Here is a 14,741-nt window from a genome sequence, read left to right as displayed (position 1 = left end):
ATGGGATGAAGGATGAGGTGAAGCCTTCATCTGGCTGAGTGCAGCTATCCTTGAGGGCAAAGGGGGAGGACCGTAGTCTCCAAGGCTCTTCTCTACAAAACAGAGGTGGTGCTTACCTACATCACAAAGCTTCACAGGAGCGAGCAGCAATGCCTGTGGGGCACCAACCACCCCAGTGATAGAAAGCTTCATTAATTAGTTGCTCACACTGATGCAAAATGGACATAATTTTTTTTTTAAATGCTATGTCCTAAAATAAATGTTCTGCAAAATGTCTCCACTGTTTGAAACTCAATAGTAACTCTTAAGATTCAGCTTGTCCTTTCATCTTCTCTATCGCAGCCTTTGCCTGTAAAAGTCCAAATCCCCAATCACTGTGACAAAGCCAATGGTTCAACTGTCTGGCACGATGTTTATCCCTCATCCATCTTAATTAAGTGAATAAAAGCAAGTTGCAATCTGCTGCCGCAGTTAAGGCAGATCCTTTCCACAAACATGGGAAACAATGATTTTATTTGCCTACCCCAAATTGCTGCCATGAGCTTCAGCAAGACTTGTGCAATGTGGGTTTGGGGAAGGATTGTTCCATTGCCCTCTGCCACACACTCTGCTGAGCTTTAACTTAACATCTATATAATATTTAACCTTAGAGGCTGAACAAATTGGAGCAGCTACCTGCCTATGCTTCACTATATTGCCTTACTTTTTTTTCTGTTGAATTTGGCAAAGCTATTTGGTCAAAGCAAGAGGCACTTAGTTAAGTTTCTTTATATCTAGCAGACGTTGGGACCACAAAGAAAATGCAATCTTCTCCAAGCTGTAGAAGAGATGGCCAACACCACTCATCCTGGCAATTTTTGGGTTTAGACATTTTTGTTGACACAACCCTAAACGACGATCACCATTCACACCGATGCTCATGGTCTACTTGCAGTCATCAATGAATGCGCTGACTTCTCTCTTCCTACAGAAAGCATATGGGGAAATAAGGCATATACATTGCATTGCCACAGTGCTGTAGAGGCTCAAGAGGTCTCAAGAGGTCTTCAAAGGGAACCTCTTGACCCCTCCACTAAATCCACTTCAGACTCTATGCTCCAAAACTGCTGCAATTCAAACTAAATCCTGGTTGTAGGCAACTGAGATCTGCTGCTGCAGGACCAGATGGGAGCTCGTCCGTGGTAAGACCCTGGAGGTCCACACACAGGCTTGGCACCAGCTGCTTCCCTGCACACAATGGCTCCCTGTTGCGCTGAACTGCTTGCTAAAATATATATAGGGTGTATATGCACATATATAATGTATGCATGTACACATATCTTTAATTTCCATCTAGGACAGCTAGGTACTTCAGTACCTTTACAAATATGATGCTTGCAGACCTGCCCAGGCTCATACAGGAAAACAAAGTAAAGAAGAGGCAGGAGCAAGCACCAGCCACATGCACTGACTCCAGACGTAACCCTCCTCCTTTAGGTTTATATATATCAACAATCACTGGAGACATTAAAAGGAAAAAAAACCCACAACACATAACTAATCGCATTTTCTCTTGTCTCTCCACTGTATAAAGTAAGTGACAATAACAATTTCTGTGCTATAAATAAGAAGGGAACGCCTCTCACATCTGTCCACACTGAGGACAGATTCAGAAAATTTTATTTGCTGCCTTGGGAAGCAATTTGTTCGAATTCCCAGAGCTCAGTAAGACACCATCACATTGTCATTGAGCAGACAAGAGAGGGTATTGCTCCTCAGGCAGCAAAACAAAATGCACTCACCAGAGATGTTTAGTGGAGAGCAGTCATGTTTTGTGCCTGGAAAAGCCATGGGGACAGCAGAAACCAGTAAAAATGCAAAATCTGTCAACTGCTACCAATGGAGTTGGGTGTAGTCCCTGTCCTACAAAGGCTCCTTCTGCTCCCCACCAAGGGCGACCAAGCTGCAGCATACCACCTATCTGGCATCCACTCAGCCCAGCATGTAAAATCCAATATGGGTTCCCCAGCCACGAAAAAAGTCAAAAGGGTCTCAGTAAATGGTCCTAAAAACCAAAATCTGTATTTTGACTGAGAGAAGAGAGGGGAGAAAGAAACAAAATCCCTACTAGAGCAGTAATTTCTCATTCTGTGACTAGAAAAATACAGTGCCATATTAACTATGCACGTTAGGGATAAAAAGTCTGCACCTCAGTTATCGATATTAAGTCCTCGTGGAAGACTTACTGGACAGTAGCAGCACAATCTTTGATCAAAAATATTGCTTATCAGAGTGCTACATTATCGTTAAACTATTTGATAAGTATATATAGTGAAAAATTAAACAAAAAGCTTTCAGAAAAGAGGTCCTTGCTTCATGCTTTATAAAATGTGCACCTTGATATTCAGGTTTTAAAAATAAAAGCTTAATACAGACCCAAATAACAGATACTGCACCAGTGCAGTAAGTGGAAGATTAAAAAAAAATTGTATTAAGGAAGTCAATTGTTCTCTAGTACCACGTAATGCTGAGCATCATCTGGGTTTGCTATGGTTGCATGCAAGCATGAATACACGGTCCCTGCTCAGGTCACGCTCAGGATTATATTTTATAGATATCTATATGGATAAATATCTATAAAATCTAGATATCCATAAAGTCTGGATATCTGGGTATCCAGACATCTATAAAATCTAGATATCTAGATATAGATCAATAGGGGGAAAAGTGAAACCCTAAGAGATCAATGAAAGAAAACTAAAGAAAAGGATAAAAATCAAAGGGCATGAATGAGAACAAATGGCAAAACAAAACAACGCCCCCCAAAAGAGATGGCGAGGAGGGAGGGAAAAGATGGGATGCTTGCACATGTAGGTTCAATAAAATGCTCCAAGCAAGTGCTCCACCCAGCAAAGGCAAGGTTTTATTTAGCATTTCCCTCCTGGAAACAAAATAGCTGCTAATTCTTAAGAGTGGAAAAAAGGCAGCTTCACATAAACCTGCTTTAATAACTAATCCATTTTCCTGCAGTCAGGTCAGAAATAACCATTTCTGTCATTTAAGCATAATAAGCTGGATTTGGTGGTGACAAAATGTTTGCTGAAGATAGCAAATAACGAAAAACAAAAATACTAACCTCAGTCACCAATACAGCCAATCTGGATATTGCAGGGAGCCTCGAAAGTAAGAAGATTGAATAATTCAGCATCAGAGAAACAGATGAACAAGACACTATTTGATACAGAGCCTGAAACTGTAAAATATCCCCAGCTAAAGAATAACAGCATTTTGAAAGCGCTGGTGAAAAGCATTTGGTGCATGAGCCTTGCTGTATGACTCCTTTGTGTCACTGCTGCCAGCAGAGGCCTGCACAAATTCTTCCCACACTAGGCATCATCTGTATAATCTCTGTGCGCTGCTCCCTCTCTAATCTTTCTGTGCACTGGGGATGGAAGAATGCAAGGCGAAAAAATCCTGGCTGCTGCATTAAACACCTACTCCAAACTCAGACCACATAGGAGATCAATAATAATTGTATATATTATAGGTTAAAAATTATCAAAAGTGAGTAATGAGCAGAATAATGAATCTTTGCCTCTCCCCTTCACATAAATCCATTTTTCAGATATAAAACCTCTAGAGCCACAAGACACAACCTAATGACTTAAAATCAGTGTACTGGAAACAGAACTTCATGAACTAAATCAGATTTTTTTTTTTTTTTTAAACTCCATTTTAATGAAATTTGGTTACCTCCCATAAATACTGTTCCAGGTAAAAATATTAATACATTGGACTTGATAATGCCTTTTCTTGCAGGGAAATAACTGCACCATAATTTGCTGTATAAAAACAGCATCACCTTATCCTGGCTACGCACTGCAGGAGTTAACAGAGTGGGATCTGCCGGCGGAGCTGGGTCGTACCTGGGATTACTACAGGTCTTGCACGCACCCAGCCAAATTGCTTGGGAGAAGCAGTGGAGGACGCATGCACACTTAGCTTTAGCATCTCCGCTTTGTCCAATGACAGTTGAATATACTGAAAGTCCAGGACATGCCCGATTCTTCCAGTTAATTGATTTTTTTTTTTTTTTTTTAACCTCCACTCAATAGCTCTTTGTTTAACTCTAGAAACATTCAGCAGCATCGACTGAAATTTTGGCAGCACAGTATCGTTTTCACTTGCACCTAACAGTGGCCAGCTCTTCAGCTGCTGCTGCAAGAGCTTAACTCAGTTGGAAGGACGCTGTACATTACCATGGCAAAGTCCTATAAAATAAAATTCAATATCTTTTAGCTGCTGCTTATATTTTCCTCTAACAATCCAACATGCAGGATTTAAAAAAAATAAGAAAAATAACAGCTTTTAGACTTCTAGACCTTAAGATTGAAGCTATAACTTCGCCATACAAGCAAAACACACGTATTGTGTAATACTGCTCCAGAAATTAAAAAGCAATTCCTGTTGCTGTTCCTAAGGTTTCTATGCAAACCACCACCTACTGGGAATGCAAATAGCATTGCCGCCACTACAAAAGGCTAGCTGCAGTTTTTTCAAAGGCAATTCAAGCAATCAACTCCTTTTTTTCCCCCCGCATAGATGCTGCAGATGCACATCAGCTGTGAAGGACAGCAACAGCTACGCTCAGCCACTGACAGTGTTCCTCAGCCTGTCACAGAAACATTTCTTTTTGCTATTTTTTTTTTTTTAAAGCAATTGAGAAATCCCCACTGGGACATTTGAAGATGCATGTAAACAGCTGCTTAGAAAAAAATGTCTGGTTTTTGTAGTTGCCATCACAGTACTTCTTGCAACAAATGAGGTGTTGAGAAAGTTACAGATGATAAAACAACCTGGTGCAGACTCCTTTAGATCTAGGCTCATCCAATACCTGTCTGGGGACCCTCGGGCATACCTGAGAGCCAGGGAGAAATTTCCTACTTCTGCAAAGTATTTGCTCCTTTTGCTGAGAATTAAAAAAAAGTAACATGATGTAATAAATTAACTTGTACTCAAACCTCCCCAGGAAAGCTGGAGCATGGTTTATGTTTCACTTTGCACCAAACAGAGGATGTTCACATGCTGCATCGTGCATGTGATGATCCCAGAGAGGGCTGGGGAGCAGCACACCAACATCCCACCTCTAAAGGTTTAAGTCTATGAAAACAAGCTGGGCTTCCAATATGAAGTTCATCTGGATGTTTCTAGCTAATGGAATTAAAGAGAAAACAGGGTCTTAAAACACTCTCCTAAATTCACATGAAGAAGTTACCTACCTATGGGGTAAAACAGCCCTGTGGCTAAACCACAGTTCTCCAGCTAGATGACTATCTGAATCACAGAATGGTTTGGGTTGGAAGGGACCTTCAAAGATCATCTAATCCAACTGCCCTGCCACGGATGGGGACATCTTCCACTAGATCAGGTTGTTCAACCTATCTAACCTGACACTTCCAATGATGGGATATCCACAATTTCTCTGGGCAATCATAGAATCGTTTAGGTTGGAAAAGACCTTTAAGATCATCCAGGCCAACCATTAACCTAACATTACCAAGTCCACCACTAAACCAATTAAGGGGAGAGTAGCAATTTCATGTTTCCTGGCTTGGTGGCTGGGTTACTTTTTAGTGAAAGTAAAAACTAGGAATCACTAAGATTGGATGATCTCTAAGATCATCACTCCAACCATCAACCCAATACCACCATGCCTACTAAACTATGTCCCAGAGTGCCACATCTACCCGTTTTTTGAACACTTCCAGGGGTGGTGACTCCACCACCTCTCTGGGCAGCCTGTTCCAATGCTTGACTACCCTTTCCATGAAGAAATTTTTCCTAATATCCAATCTAAACCTCCCCTGGCACAGCTTGAGCCCATTTCCTCTCGTCCTATCACTTGTTACTTGGGGAGAAGAGACCAACACCCACCTCACTACAACCTCCTTTCAGGTAGTTGTAGAGAGCGATAAGGTCTCCCCTCAGCCTCCTCTTCTCCAGGCTAAACAATCCCAGTTCCCTCAGCCGCTCCTCATAAGACCTGTGCTCCAGACCCTTCACCAGCTTCGTTGCCCTTCTCTGGACACGCTCCAGCAACTCAGTGTCCTTCTTGCAGTGAGGGGCCCAAAAGGCTGCACCTGGAATACTGTGTCCAGTTACCAGTGCTGAGTACAGGGGGACAATCACCTCCCTGCTCCTGCTGGCCACACCATTCCTGATACAAGCCAGGATACTGTTGGCCTTCTTGGCCACCTGGGCACACTGCTGGCTCATGTTCAGGCGGCTGTGAACGACCACCCCCAGGTCCTTTCCGCCAGGCAGCTTTCCAGCCACTCTTCCCCAAGCCTGTAGCGTTGCATGGGGTTGTTGTGACCCAAGTGCAGGACCCAGCACTTGGCCTTGTTAAACCTCATACAGTTGCACTCGGCCCATCCAGTCCAGCCTGTCCAGGTCCCTCTGCAGGGCCATCCTACCCTCAAGCAGATCGACACTCCCACCCAGCTTGGTGTCATCTGCAAACTTAACTGAGGGCGCACTCAATCCCCTCATCCAGATCGTTGATAAAGATCTTAAACAAGGCTGGCCCCAAAACTGACCCCTGGGGAACATCCCTTGTGACCAGTCGCGAACTGGACTTAACTCCATTCACAACTCTCTGGCCTTGGCCACCCAGTCAGTTTTTTATCCAGCGAAGAGTCCGGCCGTCCAAGCCATGAGCCACCAGCTTCCTTAGGAGAATGATATGGGAGACAGTGTCAAAGGCTTTAGTGAAGTCCAGGTAGATAACGTCCACAGCCTTTCCTTCATCCACTAGGCAGGTTACCCGGTCATAGAAGGAGATGGGTTGGGTCAAGCAGGACCTGCCTTTCATGAACCCATGCTGGCTAGGCCTGATCCCCTGGTTGACCTGCACATGCATGTTGAGTGCACTCAAGATGAACCACTCCATAATCTTTCCCGGCACCGAGGTCAAGCTGACAGGCCTGTAGTTCCCCAGATCCTCCTTCTGGCCCTTCTTGTAGATGGGCGTCACATTAGCAAGCCTCCAATCATCAGGGACCTCCCCTGTTAACCAGGACTGCTGACAGATGATGGAAAGTGGCTTGGCAAGCTCCTCCACCAGCTCCCTCGATACTCTTGGGTGGATCCCATCCAGCCCCATAGACCTGTGAGCATCCAGGTAGCGTAACAGGTCATTAACTGCTTCCTCCTGGATTATGGGGTCTCTATTCTGCTCCCCGTCCCTGTCTTCCAGCTCAGGGGGCTGAATACCCCGGGGATAACTGGTCTGGCTATTAAAGACAGAGGCAAAAAAGGCATTAAGTTCCTCAGCCTTTTCCTCATCTTTGGTGACAATGTTCCCCCCCACATCCAATAAAGGATGGAGATTCTCCTTGGCTCTCTTTTTGTTGTTGATGTACTTGTAAAAACATTTTTTATTCTCTCTTACAACAGTGGCCAAATTGAGTTCTAGCTGGGCTTTTGCCTTTCTAATTTCCTCCCTGCATGACCTAACAAGATCCCTGTACTCTTCCCGAGTTGCCTGCCCCTTCCTCCAAAGGTAGTAGACTCTCCTTTTTTCCTTGAGTCCCAGCAAAAGCTCCCTGTTCAGCCAGGCCAGTCGTCTTCCCCGCCGGTTTGTCTTACAGCACACGGGGACAGCCCACTCCTGCGCCCTTAAGACTTCCTTCTTGAAGAACGCCCAGCCTTCCTGGACCCCTCTGCCCTTCAGGACTGCCTCCCAAGGGACTGTCCCAACCAGTGACCTGAACAGGCCAAAGTCAGCCTTCCAGAAGTCCATGGTAACAGTTCTGCTGCCCCTCCTCCTTATGTCACCAAGAATTGAAAACCCTATCATATCACGTTTACTAAGCCCAAGACAGCCTCCGACCACAACATCTCCCACAAGCCCTTCTCTGTTTGCAAACAGCAAGTCAAGCGAAGCACCCCCCCGGTAGGCTCACTCACCAGCTGCGTCAGAAGGTTATCTTCCACACACTCTAGGAACTTCCCAGACTGTTTCCTCTCTGCTGTGTTGTATTTCCAGCAGATGTCCAGCAAGTTGAAGTCCCCCATGAGAACAAGGGCTAGCGATTCCGAGATTTCTGCCAGCCGCTTACAGAACGTTTCATCTATCTCTACATCCTGGTTGGGTGGTCTATAGCAGACTCCCAGCAGGACATCTGCCTTGTTGGCCTTCCCCCTCATCCTTACCCATAAGCACTCGACCTTATCATCACCACTGTTGAGCTCTATACAGTCAAAACACTCCCTAACATACAGAGCTACCCCACCGCCTCTACTTCCTTGCCTATCCCTTCTGAAGAGCTTATAGCCATCCAGTGCAGCACTCCAGTGTCTCACCACCCTTAACTGAAGTCCTGTGATAATGACATTCGGGGGGGGGTTTAGAGCAAACCTTTAATTGTGGCTTTTGGAATTAGAAATGAAATAGAAACACTTCATGGTCTGCGTAAGTTGCCTATAGCAAGCTTCTCCTATTCCCCTCTCCAAAAAAAAGTGCAACTGTTGGAGGCAAGTGTTTGGCTGACCGGCACACTTCCTTGATGCTTTCTTAAATAATATCAGAGTTGGCATCTAAATGAAAAACAAACTACCTACATGGCAGCAAAGTTATGCACTCTGGGTCCATGGTGGAGTATCAAGCTGAGCATAATGAAGTTTTCATCTCAAGTGTTGCATGAAGTCTATCAGAAACAGAACTGAATTGCAGAACATGCAACTCTTCCTCTGGTCACTACATAAAATAACTGAATCTGAGAAGCTCAGTCTTGAAACTAAATAGTCAGAGAGCAGAATTTTGGTAAGCTCAGCTCTGTGGATACCCTGCTGAAAAAGCAATCTTCTATATGGAAAAATGTGCTTTATAAGAAAATGGGGAAAAATACACAAAAAATATAAAGAAAATAACTTTTTTTAAACCAATGGGAACATTATTAGAAAAATAAGTACAGTATTTAAGTAATATCATTATCACAAATAATATATATGTAATAAATATTTTATAATATCATTTATCACAAACCAAAAAAGGCATATTGCAACCACTCCAAGGAGCACTGCTACATAACAAGTTTGCCTATTAAATCCCATTTAAGGAAAAAGAAAATACATAGGACTTACGTCAAATACACTTTAAAGGGACACATTTGGTCTCAGTACACACCTGTAACTGCAGTCACCGCTATGTATAACTTTTGGATGATACTACCATGTTCAGATGGCAGTAACAGCTTGCCTTGACAGCTGTCCTCAAAAGTGCAATTTGGACAAGGCTCACAGGAATCTCATGCAAGAAAAAAGTCCCAAACATAGCCTGAGGCTATTCAAAAAAGGTAAATCAGGAAAACAGTGAAGCTGCTGGGGGGGGGGGGGGTGGGGGGGTGGAATTTAAAAACAAACAAACAAACAAACCAACCACTTAGGTCCTGCTGTGCGAGGAGCATGACTGCGAAGGCATTCCCAGGAATGGGTGGTTCAGTGCAAGCATTCATGCTACCAGAGATGCTTTGCAAGCAAGGAAGGAAAAAGAGATTAACAGGTCCAAGTAAACTCTTATTTGCTGTGCTCTGTTCCCTAAATCAGAAGCCGCAGCACAAAGAGGTATGTCACTGCCTCCTAAAACACAAGGCTGAGCTGAACATAATTTATTTTTAATTATGCAGAGGGAAAACAAGGGGGTCAAAGAAGGTGTCTGGAGGAGGAGAGTAGAATGAAGAAAAAAGAGGGGAAAAAAATACACAAGTTTGGCACTTGCACTTAAAGAGAAGTGAAAGGTGTATTTCAACCACAAATACAAGGAATCAAAGCATCCAATCTGCAAACAGAAGGCAGGATAACACAACCCTTCACAACAGATCTTCTCAGAATATCGCTTTTTTAGGAAATTTTAGGAAGGGAAGGAAAAGCACAAGTATGCACATTTTATCTTTAAGCCTGCGTGATTTGTGAGTATTTGGGACTGGCACTGGCAGAGCAGAAGAAATTCTGAATTACCCTCACTTTCTCCGAGAGACCTGAAGGCAGCTAGAGAAGCACAATAGCAGCTGTCCAGCTGCCAGAGCAAAGGAATGCAAACTTCGGTTCCAAAGCAAAAAAAGTAACAGATACAATTCAGATTTATAATTTTTTTTCTTAAAAGCAGCTGCAGATCTTGCGAAAGGAAAGCAAAGAGGCTCAGCGCATCCCTCCCCCATACCTAATCCCAACACACACAACAGTGTCCGGGAAGAAGTAAGCGGCCATCACCAAAGCAGCATTACCAGTAAACCATTTGCGCTGCTGCCCTCCATCCAAAAGCCAAGCAAGTAGACTTAAACTTCAGATCCTGAAACACAGGGGTAACAACAGGGAACCTGATAACCATGGATCTTTAAGTTGCACCATCCTGAAATTGCTTGCACCCTCTCTCCCTGTTTGATAGCATAAAATAGCACCAAGCTGAGAATGAAAAGCAAAGAAACGTGCAGCTCATTGGCATTCTCTCATCTCCGGACACAAGCTTGTTTGACTGTAAGCAATGACTTTAAGTCTGTATTTGGGAAAAAAAATAAAATGAAGAGTAGGTGGAACAGTTCATTTATTTAAGGGACGGCATCAGTGGACTGAGTGATGCTCAGGCAGTTTTGCAACTGGACTATTTTACCTATTTCTGAAAAAAGTAGAATTTAAGAAAAAAACAATTCCCCAAACTTCCTTCTACCTTCTCTTTCATGGAGATGTCTCTTCTCTGTCTCTGGAAATCTAAGATAGACAGAGATGCTCTCTCTGACACTACTTAAGAGAACTATGAAGTGGACCTTGATCCAACAAGATACATCAAAAAGCATACCGAAAACCAAACACTCAAACAATTGTTTCAAATAACTAACAGGATTGAAGGTTGAATGCAATCGTTTTCATACCTGTTTTCTTAAATTAATGTGGTCACCTAATTGGGTCACCGCAGTAACAACCATTAATTGCAGACTACCGGAGCCTGGTCTGATATTTTCTCATCAACTCCAGCAAGAAACAGCTCCATAACCTCTTGCACAACAACAGGAGAAACACTGGCGAGGGCAAGAACGGGGAGTCTGCTTGCCTGTGTGCTTTAGAAGAATTAACACACAGTTTCATGCAGACTGTCAAAAAAAAAAAAAAAAAAAAAAAAAAAAAGGCGCCTTTTAATTTCTTTACCTTCAGTTTGTTATACAGCTTTGCTGCTCTTCAGGGCAAAGCCCATCCCGAATGCTTTAATCATTTGCTAACTCCAGATTAAACTAGCTCAGCCCATTCTACCTGATGTGAAGACAGAAAAACAACTTGCTGGCTTTGCGAAATGAAGGTGTTTGCTTATCCTTAGCTGAGACAGCCACGAGCACCAGTGCTTCCTCTGATTCACAGAATCATTCCCAGTCTTCTGCTGGTAGCTGAAGCTGACCCAAGTCCTCAGACTCATTAATGGAATATAGACACAGAGAGTAGACATCTTTGTCTACAGCTGCCAAAAAACCCCTCCAAAACAGAAAACAAATCCCCAAAAATCCATGAGTTTTACTATCCTATAGTCGAAGCCACTTTTTATTTTAAGAGAAGAAAACGCAGCCATCAAGCCACCTCTCTGTACCACGGCTTCAAAGAACAATGATGGCACAGCTGAAGTTGATGCTCATGTCACCCACATGCAGTCAGGCTTTAACAAACAAAACTCTTTAACAAGCAAAACTAGCAATTCTGAGGAAAACCATTTCAAAGAGTTATGAGGAAGACTCAAGGCAAATTAATTAATGCTTTATCCCTCTTTAGAGTTTCATATCTGCAAAGTTAATGACGCAGTTCTAATCTCCTTTCCTCCCCAGGAAAAGTCCTCATAAAGTAACTAATGGCACTGGCCAAATCAAGTACTCATGATTAGAAAATAAAATATTGACCATGAAAGTTGCCTTTGATCTGTTCCCCAAGCTCAATGAAGTCGAGTGTGCAGAAACTCCCCAAATACAACACTATTGATACACTACACACAATCAATTCTTTTTGCAATGTACTATAAAGAAAGGCTACCATTAACTCGAGAAAGGCTTTTTCATTTCCGTTTTCAAACTGAAAAATCACTGAGATATACCTGTATTAAGAAACACTTGAGTGAAAACAAAGCATTAATAACTTTGTTAGCAAGCCATTTGCTCTACTATTATTTTTCCTTTTTTTTCAAAGCAGGTAGTATTCTATAGTTAGAAACACAACCTCCTCTTACTGCTAATACTGTTGTAACTCTATTATCAACATTTAGCAGATAAGCCTAGACTAGTGTCATAATAAAACCCCAGCTACTTGGGTTTGGGGGTTTTTTTCACTGTTAAAAAGTTTCCACGTTACTACCATTTTCATCTCACCTCAAGTACTGGTCCAGCTCCAAGAATAATCTGTTCTACTCCGCTGGCAAATCCCTTCTGGCTGAGGGCGGTGAGGTGATGAATCAGAAAGTTGGTGCTCTGTGTCTTTCCCGACCCACTCTCTCCTGAAATCACGATGCACTGGTTCTTCCTCCGCTGAAGCATGGCATGGTAAGCCACGTCTGCCACAGCGTAAATATGGGGCTCCAGCTTTCCCAGCTGATGGTTATCATACATCTTGACATATTTGGGGTTATAAATAGGTAGAAACTTGAATGGATTAATAACGATGAGGATGCTGCCTACATAGGTGTAGATTTTTTCTTGCTTGAAGCGGTTTCTGAGATTTTCCAGGAGCGTTTTCTCATTCAAGTCCGGCAGGCTGCACAAGTCATCATAGTCCTTCTGCTGTGGCTGGGGAAGGAAGCCACGCTCCACCATCCTGCGACGCTCCTCCGTCACCCGCAGCCAGGACTGGAGGCTCCCATAATGAATGGACCCATCCAGGTTCTTCTCCCGCAGGAGAAAGCGATAATCCTCGCCGCTGATGCGATTCTCCAGGGCCATACGAGGCCACAGCATCATGCGCTGGACTGGGCAGTCGGTAGGGTTGAGGATCCATTCCTCCCCACCAAACTCCTTCACTTCGGCAAGGACATAACATTTTGTTTTCTCGAGCTGAAGTTTATTAATAAGCAAATCAATCACCTCAGCAGCTGTGGAAGTTTTCCTGGCGGTGATGGGGCAGTAGATAGTCCCTTCTGCGATGCTCCCGGGGTATATGTGCAATGTGTACTCGCTATCCTCAAAGCGTCGTCTTCCTCCAACATCATTTACACTCATATTGGATCCTTTCCCATCAGTACCTGCGCTGCATAGTCAAGACCGTCCTGTATGGTGTCAGGTCATCATGTTAGCAACACTAAAAAAAAAAAAAAAAAAAAAGAAAAAAGCAAAGCAAAAATAGGTTAGGCATTTTATCTTTTTTATCCCTGAAAAATGGTTGATGTGCACCATGAGATGCAATGGAGCAACTCAAGTGATGATACCCATCACCTTAAGAAGGTAACTGATGATTCCCAACCAACATCTGACAAGGGAGTAGGGTTTTAATCTGCCAAAGCTGTAATAACGGTATTTAACACACAAACACTAGGCACCCCAGGCTCCCTTCTACTCAGATACAACTACCCACAGCACCTCAAGCTTTTGCTAATTTTTCCCTGACTGAGACATCAAAGATTCAAACAGACTCTCTGATTTCCAGTGTATTTTACCAAGAATAAAATCAATATTTTGTGAGCAATATACCAGACAACCTACTGAATCGATACTGGTATTCTCCTCATGTCAAAAGTTGCTACAGCCTTATCGCTTAATATTACCAAAAAACTTATAAATAAGTTAGTGCCTCTATTTGCATGTTTGTGTACTTCATGCCAACTTAGGGAACTTAGCTAACCATGACTTTGGAAAACACCCCCTGACTTTCCCAACACTGACTTACCCATACACATAAATTACATATTTTCTAGATTTTGTTAGAGAACTAAACCTTTTGAGATTTTGAACAGTTGCCTAAAATGCTAACTTAAAAAAACTTTAAAATATCACCTTAAAGGCATACTCCAACCAAAAGAAAAACGTCGTCTTTGTCAATTCAAAGGCCTTCCTGAACACCATTCAAAATGACTCTTGAAACACCATAATTTGCCTAGTCACAAGTTATAAAAAAAATTGAATTACTCAGTGGTCACAAGCTCCAAGTTCTCTCACATTGTAAATGACACACGACTCCTGCACAGGCACCCATCCAAGAGCACACACTGCTGATACACCTGATGCTTTGCTCCAACAATCCTGGGATGAGGACCTTGTATCGACTGAATTCACCTACTCCTACAGCTGCTCTGAAACCCAGACTGTGAGAAGAATCATCAGCTTCTCATGGGTGCATGGTACACAACACCCTCCAATTTTAGCTGGATAGAACGACCATCACCCTCACCTGTGGACCTGGTCCTTGCCCTAGACACATTATCCCATGGTCCTGTGCTGGTGAACTGTAGATAAACTCCTTTCTCTTCCTGTCCAGGAGATTCTCAACTCATCAGGATTCAAACAGTAGCACTTCTCCACCCACCAAGTCAACCTTTTCCAAAGGTGTCCATATCTGACATCAGATATTAAGTATGACAGCCAACTCACTCGCACAATCACACTTATTTCCCTCATACTGCTTAAAAACCACAGAATATAGATCTCTCGCGTTGAAACATCAAATGCACAGATAATTTCTCAAACTTAATCACTACAAGGAGAAGACACCCCACCAGCAGCCTCAAATGAAAGAGATTCCAGAAT

At 43.1% G+C, this 14,741-nt stretch overlaps 1 protein-coding gene across 1 annotated transcript in view; it reads right to left on the bottom strand.

Moving 5' to 3' along the window:
- MYO9A (myosin IXA) overlaps positions 1-13,220 on the bottom strand; it is a 154,786-nt gene extending 141,566 nt beyond the window's left edge. The window contains exon 1 of the mRNA XM_075714213.1: positions 12,378-13,220. Within this exon, the coding sequence (XP_075570328.1) occupies positions 12,378-13,220 (843 nt within the window). The remainder of the gene's footprint in view (positions 1-12,377) is intronic.
- Between the last annotated feature and the right edge of the window lie 1,521 nt (positions 13,221-14,741).

This window comes from Pelecanus crispus, chromosome 7 (genome assembly GCF_030463565.1).
Source record: "Pelecanus crispus isolate bPelCri1 chromosome 7, bPelCri1.pri, whole genome shotgun sequence".
Taxonomy (NCBI): domain Eukaryota; kingdom Metazoa; phylum Chordata; class Aves; order Pelecaniformes; family Pelecanidae; genus Pelecanus; species Pelecanus crispus.
This window is presented reverse-complemented; position numbering and strand designations above follow the sequence as displayed.